Source organism: Motacilla alba, chromosome 5 (assembly GCF_015832195.1).
Source record: "Motacilla alba alba isolate MOTALB_02 chromosome 5, Motacilla_alba_V1.0_pri, whole genome shotgun sequence".
NCBI classification, from domain to species: domain Eukaryota; kingdom Metazoa; phylum Chordata; class Aves; order Passeriformes; family Motacillidae; genus Motacilla; species Motacilla alba.
In genome coordinates, this window is record NC_052020.1 from 24,233,488 (window position 1) to 24,243,796 (window position 10,309).

Here is a 10,309-nt window from a genome sequence, read left to right on the forward strand (position 1 = left end):
GGATTCCTGGCGCTGGAGAACCAGTCCTCACAACAATATTGTTTTTGATGAGCAAAGGCCACCGGAAAACGAGGGGATGAATGCACACCATCATCACTACTAAGTCCGGCAGGGCCCGAGGGGCCGCTGGTGGCCCAGCAGCGGGACGAGAAGAGGGTGTGAGGGACCCGCTGCCCTGCGTCCAGCCGGTCCGCAGGGATCCCCTGTCCCTGTCAGCACCCAGCCTGGGGGACACATCTCACGGGGGGAGCCTCACCGGGCCCCCTCCCGCCCCCGAGACGGGAGGGGCTCTGGCCGCTCCGGCCGGGCGCCTCGAGGAGGTAAATAAGGAAAGGGGAGTTTCCTGCTCGGCAAAGCCGGGGAGCCCGGCGGCCGGGCTGGGGTGAGCGGGCTGCGCGGCGCGGGCAGCACGGGGCGGCGCGCAGCGGAGCGGAGAGGAGCGGAGGCTCTGCCGGAGCCGATGCCGGTGCCTGGCGCTGTGCTGCGTGCGCCCGTGCGCGCTGCCGGGCGGAGGGAGGGAGGGAGGGAGGGAGGGAGGGAGGGAGGGAGGGAAGCGGCGCAGCCCCCTCGCCGCCCGCCCGCCCCTCGCCCGGCGCGGCGGGAGCGGAGGGCGTGGAGAGGCGGCCCCGCTCGGCGGGTGCCCGCGCGGGCAGGGCTGGGCTGGGCCGGGCTGGGCGGCAGCGCGGGCAGGGATGAGCCCCCGCAGCGCCGCCCGCTGAGCTCCGCCGGCTGCCGCCCCCGGGCCGGGCCGGGCTCGGCGTCCCCCGCCCCAGGATCCACGGCCGGGGATGCGGGGGGCAGCCCGCCGGGGCGTTCCGCCAGGTAAGGGGCGCCGGGAGCGGGGGGAGAGCGGCGCAGATCGGCGGCGGTGCCCGGGGGCGGCGGGCTGGGGCTCTCTCGTAACCCTTTCCGCGCCACCAACTTTCCAAGGCAGCGAGACGTCACCCGCAGCGGCGGGAAGGACTTTCCCCGCAGATGCCGAGTCTGGCTGCCGCGGGACCCCGGCCCGGGCTGCGAGCGCCCAGGGGGAGCCGCCGCCCGGGGCTTCTTTAGCGGCGGGGGCACAGCAGCCCTGGCTGTGTGCCCGTTCCCCCGGGGGAACGAGCTGCCGCGAAACTTGGGCTGCTGCTGGGCGAGGGACTGCGCCTGGAGCGAGTGAGTAAGTCCCCGGTGGCACAGGGAGGCCGGACGCCCTGCCCGGCCGAGTAGCCGCGCCAGCCGGCGGAGCAAATGCCCCGGCGTTTGCTGTCAGACCTCCAGGCGGTCTGAAACCTGCCGTGAGGGCGCAGGCTGACGAGGAGACCTCGCAGAGTGGGGTGCAAGCACGCCATAGCACGGAGCAATCCTACGGGAAAGCCGTGTGGTTCGAGATTTGGGCTCTTGACGCGTCCGTAGGTTAGGGACATTGCAAAAAGAGTATTTTGAGGTGGTGAATGAGCGCGTTCATCCCAAAAGAGCCTTCCCAGCTCCTGCCAGGGAGTGCTCTGGGAGTGAGCAGGCACCAGCAGGCTGGTGGATAGCTCAGGGGAAGGTGGAGAGCACGAAACCCCCTGTATGTGGTTTACCGAGGCGTTCGCATCCTCGGGAAGAAGCAGATGCAGTTCAGCGGATGAGGGATAAACAGGCACAGGTGGATGTTGCGATAAGAAAACTCTGGGACCGGCTGGGACTTGATAATGATTAATTAACTGAAAATGTGTATGCTGTGTGCCAGTAGGAAAGAGACCGATTCCCTGTTTAATGTCCTGCGATTGTTTAAGTGTTGGTCAAAGTGGGCAGTAATCTTCTGGTGTTAAAGGATCTGTCGGTCCCTCTGAAATGCAGAGGAAAAGAACAGAGATAGGGGAGCAGGGGACATGCCAGGGTGGCTTTGAGCACAGGAGTCCTGTGCCTTATCATAAGAAAAGTGATCCAGGAGGTGATGAATGCAAGAGCAGAATGAGTCTGGGGGCACGAAGCACCTCCGCTTGGCACACGGTGAGGCACCCGAGGAAGGTGGTGGGCACGAGTCCCAGCTGGCATTTGGAGCTGTGACTGTAGGGAAGCTCTAATCCTGTACGGCTGAAGAGGAGGCAAGGCTGAAAATTCATTTCCACCATGTCAGGATCTCATGTTGGTGGGGCTTGCTGAGGGGGAGGCTTGGGGGCAGAGACCAGCCCTGCTCACGCATCTGTGGTGGTGCCCAGAGTCAAGCAGGGGATCGGGGACAGCTCGGCACTGCTTTTTCTCAGTGGTCTCTTTCCTCTGGGGAGTGGTGGGGTGCAGCCAGCCAGTGCCCAGGCTGGGTGGGCCACAGGCATGTTTGGTGTCCGCCAGCCTTTGCAGAGGCAACAGCATGACTAAGCCACTGTGACCAAGTGGATGCTTGCACCCCACCAGAAGCCTGTCTTCCTGGCCTCAGTGGCCACGATGTTGTACAGGATAAACTCTTTGCTCACTGAGAGAACGCTGGGATGTGTTAGGGCCTTTGCTGGTGGGTCACTGGCTGAGAGTTGTTTTGCAAACCCTTGACTTAACTTTTGTGCCTGGGTGGTGAGGTGGGGAGGAGTGGGGCTGCAGGAGGGAGCTGCTGGCTGGGCGGGGGGGCACCACAGGGTGCTGGCTGCCACTTGTCCCCTCCAGCAGCCCTCAACGAGCGGTACTGCTCTAGGCACGGCATGCAGGGGTGTTACATGCCGGGCAGGAGACAGAGGCGCAGGTGCAGGGCTGAGCAGGCGCTGAAGTTGGTACTATGAATTCTCTGGGTGACTATGCATGCATGAGTCTCTGGATGGGGGAAGGGAAAGGGGGAAGAGGGGGTGCCTTCCATGAGTCACATTTTGGGATGCGTCCCCTGGTGAGCCTGCTGCAGTCTCACTTGTGTCAGGAGAGGGGTTTTGCCTTACAACTGGCGGCCTTGTGCAGGGTGTGCCGTGCGCTCCTCTGTGCCGGTGCGCCTGTGCCCAGCGTGCGGGCAGGTGGGCAGGCAGCCCTGCCCGCTCCCGCAGCCACCCACCCCTCTCCCTGGCACTGAGACCCCGGCCCGGCGCTTCTCAGGCGATCACTGCTCACAGTTGTGTTTTCCAGCTGGTCCCAAAGTCCTGAGTCACTCTGCCGTTTCCATGGAAACAGCCTTGCTGGCGGGAATCGGTTTTGGGGGTAGAGGGTGCCGGTAGCTGGACTGGCACCACGCAGGCCTGCGGTAAGAACTGGCAAGGCTCAGGCGCTCCTCCAGTGTGCCAGGGATTTTACAAAGGCTGGAGCAGGCACCTCTGTTGCATAGACCCTCATACCTTCTTCAGCTGCCTTTTCCCTTCCTTCCTGCCATGGGGAAGCAGAGAGGTTTCCCTGACAGCGGAAAGGGAGCTCAGGATGAGCCCAGCCAGGCTGAGGGTAGAGCTTCTGGGGAGCTGTTGAGAGAGGGAGACAGCCTGGAAGGCAACCAAAAAGAGCAGGGTTTTTTTGACTGCCCTGTGAGAGAGCCTTCAGAACAGCAGTAGCAGTAACTGCAAGGGCTCCTGCCTAAAGCTGCCATCACCCCTGAGCTGCCTGAACACAGCCACCTCCGGGGAGCAAGGGAACCCACAGGGAAGGCTTGGGGCAGGAGTCGAAGCAGCTGCCCATGTGGAGATGCTGTGGGAGCCCCCCACGAGGATGAGAGTGCCACAGTGCCATGAGGCACTGCCCTGCATAACACCTAGCTGCTTTTGGAGCAGAGGAGACCTGTGAGTGGTACTGACCCCTGCAACTTCCCCACGGACTCCAGCCTGCCTGGCAGTGCCTGAACTCAGCTGCCAGTGCAGCCTTCAGTGCCACGACCTGGCTGCGTGGCTCCAATAGCAGGTAATTCCCATCAAACTTAGGAAGACCATGCCCAGAACAGGAGCCCCCGGTCTCTGCTGCACGGTGGCCGGCTGGCCGTGTTCACTGCTCTCCGCACAGCACCGGTGACTCACAGATGCCATTCAGCTTAATTCATCACCTCCGATCTCCCCAGCACTCCGGGGCTGTCTTGCTGGCTTCTTGCCATCTCATCTCCCTCAGAGCAGTGCTTGGGAGTCAGCGGAGGAAGAGGAGGAAGAGGAAGGCAGGTGCTTATGCATCCGCTGCTGTTGGCAGGTGCACAGGGTGGGGGAGGTTGCACTGCCTGCGCCCATCCTTTCCCTTCCTCTAGGCTCAAGGCTGCGGGAAGTGGAGCAGGGGAGAGGAAAGGCTCAGCACCTTCCTCTTCGCACAGACAATGCTCCTGTCCTTGTGCCAGGCCCTGGCTGGCCTCCTGCTGCACTTAGAGCTGGTTGCCGGATGCTGTGTATCCCTTGCGGACAGCCTGGTCCCAGTGTGACTGCAGGCAGCTGCACAGAAATGCAGGCAAGGCAGCGGAGTGCTGTCTGTCGTGCTGTCACCACAAGACCACAAGGGGGTTAGGGTTGGGAAAGGGGCAGTGGTGGCTTCAGAACAGTCCCAAAAGAGCCCACGTGCCTTCTGGCAGGCCCCTTGCAGTACCAGCAGTGCCAGGGGCTGGGAGGTGTGAGTGATGTACCCCCAACCCATGCTCTATCTCATAGTCCCAGGTGCCTGGAGGGACACACGGAACTTGGCTCCCACACTTGGGCTGCATTTGCTCATCATTGGTGGAGCTGAGCTGGAGACAGAGCAGAGGGTGATTTTGACTGAGAACACTTCTAGCACAGAAACATCTACGAGGCCAGCATATCGGATGACTCCCATGGTCTGGGGCTGAGGAGCCAAAATGATCCATGCCTCACATGGGACTCTCAGATGCAGCTCCATGTGCACATGGCCCTCTCTCAGCTGCTGTCTGAACTGCTGGCCCTGGCTATCAGGCCAATTTAAGAACAAGGTTCCTCAGGGCAGGAATGGGAGTGCGAGCGGCTGTCCTGCTGTGCCTGTGTGCAGGACACATCCTCCTGGGCCATGTTGGTTGCAGCTACTGTTCATCCGGCCCCTCCGAGCCATGTGGAGCCCGCCACAGCTCCTCCTTGGCAGGTGGTCACACCAGCCTGGCTCTGTCTGACAGATGAACAAGGGGCAGCGGGAGTAAAAGTGATCCTCAGTTGTCCTAGCAGCTCCCAGGTGCCATCTGCTTTTGCTGCTCTGGGAGCTCCTCTAGAGCACCCAGCTGCCAGTGGCCACTGTCTCGGGAGCCCAGGGCTGGATTGAGCAGGAACTGCAGCCCCTCAGGGACAGGCAGTGATGGGAGGAGGCAGAAGAGCCAGCTGGGAGGTGAGAGGAGGCTCTGGCTGGCTTTAAAGGCCACAGATGAGACATCAGGGAGGGAAGCCTTCTCCCAAAACCTTCCCCTCCCTGGTTGAAGCTCAGCAGATGGGCAGGGCACATGTCAAGGGGCAGCAAAGGCTGAAGCTGGGCTGTGGTTTAGCACTTGCTCAGTCAAGGGGGTGAATCAATGCCCCATTTTTTCCCCTTTGCCACTTGGGGCATTGCAAAGAGGAATGGGTCAGTGTGGGTGGAGAACCTGAAATGCTCACAGCCAGTGAGTGATCTGGTGGGAATTGGGACCGAGAAGGCATCTGATCTCTGGTTTGCCTTTTTTTGGGGAGCTGGTATCAGGTTTCTGCTATAACCAGGACAATCTGAGTCTCATCTGCTCCAACATCCATCAGCAATGAAGCAAAGAGTAGGAGCTGAGGTTGTGTGTGAGGGATGCAGTGTGGTTGGCTATCACTAGAGAGCAGGACAGCATTCCCACCGCAGCTTGCACCTAGGCAGCATGCAGAAGACACTTGGGCCAGGAGGTGCCAGCAGGGACTCTCCTGTCCTGTTCTGCCTTACCAGACCTGGAAAAACACTTTATCCAAGGGACAGAATATCCCATGTAGACACTGGGGCCAGATTTCCCCTTTGCAGGGTGGGTAATCAAAATCCAGCAGTAGCAATAGCCAAGCATCCCTTACTTCGGTCCTCCAGCCCTGTGCTACAATCCTTGGCAGGCAGCAGTCCACGTGAAAGCAACCTGTATTCAAAGCATTATTTTGGGTCTAAAGCACAGCTCTTAGTGAACAGACACAGGGAGAGCTGGTGGGGGGCTGCACGCAACCCCCTGTCCTGGGGTCTTGCTCTAAACCCCTGCTCCCAGTGAGAGGTCTCTGGAGTTGATAGTTCCTGAAGCTTCCTGCCTCCACAAATCAGCTGGGGCAATGAGTAAACAATAAAAATGTTAATTAAAAAATGCAAGGCTTTTTCCCTCACCTGCAGGTCTGAGCTGCCCTCCTGATGTCACTTGCTGGGTGACAGGGTCTCCCCAGGGTGGAGAACATATTGAGGACATGGGAACAACACACCATGGCAGCTGCTATGGGCTCTGCAGGGGCCACAGACCAGGAACATTGCACTGTCCCAAGCCCATCAGGGATTTCAATGCGCTCTGGGTTAGAACAGCCCTCACATGCTGAAATCCATCTCTGGCCCACTGGTCTCCCTCAGAGACCTCGTACAAACAGCAACAGCACTGGCTCTGACAGTTCCCACCCACAGTGACCTGGTGCTGGGGCTGAGCAGGGGACCAGGCACTCACCATGAGCTTGGGGCCAGCACATTGTTCTCCCTGGAGACACACAGAGAGCAGAGAAGAAGAAGCAATGGCAGTGATGAAACAGTGGGCTCTGCTGGGTGAGGAGCAGAGATACTTGGGTCTTGTCCCCTTGGCTTGCCTGAGGTGGATGGGCAGGTGAATGTACCACACTGTGGGAGGAGAGACATGGAAGGAAAATGGGTGCAGGGGAGCTTCAAAACCATTGCTTATACTGGTGTGTCTCCCATGCACAGGTGTTTTAGCTCGTTTGGAGTTTCTGAGATGCATCCTCTATGTTCTGTCTCCCAGCCCCACGGATCCCCAAGAGCAATAGTATGTAGATGCGAAATGTCTGTGCTTTGGAGAGCAGCAGGCAGTCCATGAACATTATCTGGTTCCTAAACAGGGGGAATACTGAAACACCACCACAGTTACATCCCCTCCCAGCAATGTGGCAGCTCCTCAGGCATGACAGGTCCTCCCCCTTGTCATAGTCCCTGATCATTATATCCAACGGTCCTGCTCAGTTTCCTCTACCCTTGCCCATGTGTGGGCAGCAGCAAGGCAAGGCTAGCACCACTGAAGTTGTTCTTTGCAACTGCAGCCCTACTCTTCCTTACACCCATCCCTGGTGCCAAGGGCTACTGCCCTGGTTGGCAATAGAGTATGGAAGAGATGCAGTTTTGTATGCTTCCTCCTTTGTAGTATTTTTTTCCCTTCTGGTGCTCAGAATAGGAGAGCCCTGAATCCCAGAGTGGAGCAGGATCTTACCAGCCTCATGAGCTCATTGCTGAGGGCACAGCTCTGGCTGCACTCGTCTCCAGAGGCTGACAGACCGAGCTGGCTGTTGGACCTCTGTGCAAAGAGGTTTGCAGCTCCAGGAGAGACACTGCCACTCTCCCATGCAGGAGGTTGCTGGCCTGGATGGGCCATGCCTTATCCTGACAGCTGGACAGAATGGATGGAGACAAGATAGCACCATCCCCTGACCTTTCCCTGCCACAGCTCCTGCACTGGGGGTCCAAGTGACAAGTGACTCACAAGGCAGCTGGGGAAGACAGTTTGCAGCAGCTAGATGGAGACAGACGGTGTCACCGCCAGGTTCTAACATCCCCCTGCCTGTGCTGCTGTGCATGGGGTGAGCTATGGGCCACAAGATTTATGTACACTCACAGCCTGGAAGTGCTGAACTGCTGGCTGGACATGTTTCTCCAGGCTTGACAGCCTCTGCCTGTTATTTTTCTTGTCTGAAATGGGGCTCTGCAGTGTAACTGGGATTCAAATGGTTATGACTGATGGACGTACATTAGGAGGGCATTTGTTGGTACCTGCATCAGTTGGATACTTGGCAGTCCATCCATGCTCAACCTGTGAATTCTCTGTTGGGTTGCAGACACCAAGACGACCTGCAAAGAAGCTCCATGAAGGTGACCAGCCATGCAATGTTCCTGGAAGGCTGTACTCCTCCTAGCCTTGGCATCCATTGCAATCCAGTATACAGCAATCCGGACCTTCACTGCCAAGTCCTTCCACAGCTGCCCCATCCCTAATCCTGTGAACTGCAGCCTGAGCCAGGACACTGATGTGGCTGACAGGCTGTGTGATGAGAATCCCACTTTCTCGTATAACCTCTCCAGGAAGACTCACGTCCTCATCCTTGCCACCACCCGCAGTGGCTCCTCATTTGTCGGGCAGCTGTTCAACCAGCACTTCGATGTCTTCTATTTATTTGAGCCCCTCTACCACGTCCAGTACACCCTGATCCCAAAGCTGACCCAGAGCAAGAGTACGACAGACAGGCGGGTCATGCTGGGGGCCAGTCGAGACCTGCTGAGGAGCCTGTATGACTGCGACCTCTACTTCCTGGAGAACTACATCAAGCCCCAGCCTGTCAACCACACCACCGACCGCCTCTTCCGCAGGGGAGCCAGCAAGGCCCTGTGCTCACCACCTGTATGTGAGTCCCTGGGAGCTGTGGATCTCCACTTGGAGGAAGGAGACTGCGTGAAGAAGTGTGGGACCTTGAACCTGACGCTGGCCACTGAATCCTGCAGAGAGCACGGCCACGTGGCCATCAAAACCGTACGGGTGCCCGAGGTCAGTGACCTCCGGGCCCTGGTGGAGGACCCGCGGCTGAACTTGAAGGTCATCCAGCTGGTGAGGGACCCCCGGGGGATCCTGGCATCCCGGAGTGAGACCTTCCGAGACACCTACAGGCTGTGGAGGATCTGGGACGGCACTGGCAGGAAGCCATACAACCTGGACGTGACCCAGCTCACCACAGTGTGCGAGGACTTCTGGAACTCTGTGTCCACCGGCCTCAACCGGCCACCATGGCTCAAGGGCAAGTACATGCTGGTGCGGTATGAAGACCTGGCCAGGAACCCCATGAAAAAGACTGAGGAGATCTATGATTTCCTGGGCATCCCCATGGACAGCAATGTCGAGCGCTGGATACAGAACAACACCCGAGGAGACAGGTCCTCCTCCAAACACAAGTACGGGACGGTGCGCAACTCGGCGGCGACGGCGGAGAAGTGGCGCTTCCGTCTGTCCTACGAGATCGTGGCGTTCACCCAGCACGCCTGCCAACAGGTGCTGGCGCAGCTCGGCTACAAAACTGCTGGCTCCGAGGAAGAGCTGAAGAACCTCTCCATCAGCTTGGTGGAGGAGAGAGACTTCCTGCCCTTCTCCTAAGGCAGCCCCAATGGGCCTGGTTTTGATGCGTACTGTTTCTAACTGATGCCTTATTTTATTTTCTTTCCTTTTGTTTCCCCCTCTTTCTCTCTCTTGTCTTTTTCTCTCCAAAATTTGCACTAAACCTTGAGCGGGAATCTCAAAGGCCGAGTCCAGGGGAAGTGACTGCTGCCCCTCAATACATTTTGGATGCCAGGAGGAGTTGGGTCTCTCCAATCAAGAGCTAGAACTCTGGATGGATAACAATGTTTACAAAACACACAAAATGTATAAAGCAACCTTCAAGCTTTCCAAACCGAAGGGTATCTGGGGTACTGTACTTTTGCACTGTTTACTTTTACAATGTAAGAGGTAAATATAATTTATGAATGGCGTCATCCCCTCCAGAATAATCCCCCTGCCCCCAATGAACACGTTAGACTGGAAGCTGAAAGTGGAACAACCTCCTCATTTTTGATCTCAGTGCGACATGTCTGTCTGTTTAAGTCCTATTATTGGGCTGGGCAGTTGGTCAGCTGCTCCTACATGGTTGTTTGGTAACACCTGTGATATTTCTTTGTGCCAAAAACCCACTAAAAGGAAGGGGAAAAAAAAAGGGAAAAAAGCAATTGGGTCATTTGGTAAAAGCCCAACACATTTAATGCTTTATTTCTGTGTTTTCTGTAAATAAAAGTGCAATAAAACTGACTTGGGGGTGAACTTCAACTGAAAGACCTCAGCAAGTGTACTGGGGTGGATGCACCACCAGCCAAACAGCAGCATCTCCTGGTTTGCTCGACTCCTGTGAGGCTGGGAGCAGGTAGGACAAGGCTGGGGGAGGAGACACCACAGCCTCCAGGGTGGCAGGGAGCTGCAGCCACATCCAGGCGTGTGCATGTTTACATCTGAAGTTTGTCTAAATGCAAGCAGTTAAGCCAAAAGCAAGAACCCGTGGTTATTTACTGACCTGAAAACTTGGTTTTAATGGGGGCATGGGACTTGCTGGACTGCCTGACTCCAGAGTGCTAATGGCACCAGCACAGTGAACCCATTCCCATCAGGCTGCCCCCCACCATGTCTGACAGTGCTGATGCCAGTGCTGGC

General features: G+C 57.8%; 1 protein-coding gene across 3 annotated transcripts; it reads left to right on the top strand.

The window, feature by feature from the left end:
* Window positions 1–584: 584 nt before the first annotated feature.
* On the top strand, window positions 585–9,931 carry CHST1 (carbohydrate sulfotransferase 1). 3 transcript variants are annotated; one of them, XM_038139710.1, is made up of 2 exons: window positions 585–822; window positions 7,923–9,931. In XM_038139710.1, exon 2 carries the CDS (start codon window positions 7,967–7,969, stop codon window positions 9,224–9,226), a length of 1,260 nt encoding a protein of 419 aa, XP_037995638.1. In that variant the 5' UTR covers window positions 585–822; window positions 7,923–7,966; the 3' UTR covers window positions 9,227–9,931. The 3 variants fall into 3 exon arrangements, with proteins under 3 accessions (XP_037995638.1, XP_037995640.1, XP_037995639.1); XM_038139712.1 differs by lacking the exon at window positions 585–822 and adding an exon at window positions 873–1,159; XM_038139711.1 differs by lacking the exon at window positions 585–822 and adding an exon at window positions 873–1,155.
* The last annotated feature ends 378 nt before the right edge of the window (window positions 9,932–10,309 follow it).

Excerpts from the sequence above, each read along its gene's own strand:
- CHST1 (XM_038139710.1), top strand. The coding sequence starts at position 7,967 with ATGCAATGTTCCTGGAAGGCTGTACTCCTCCTAGCCTTGGCATCCATT.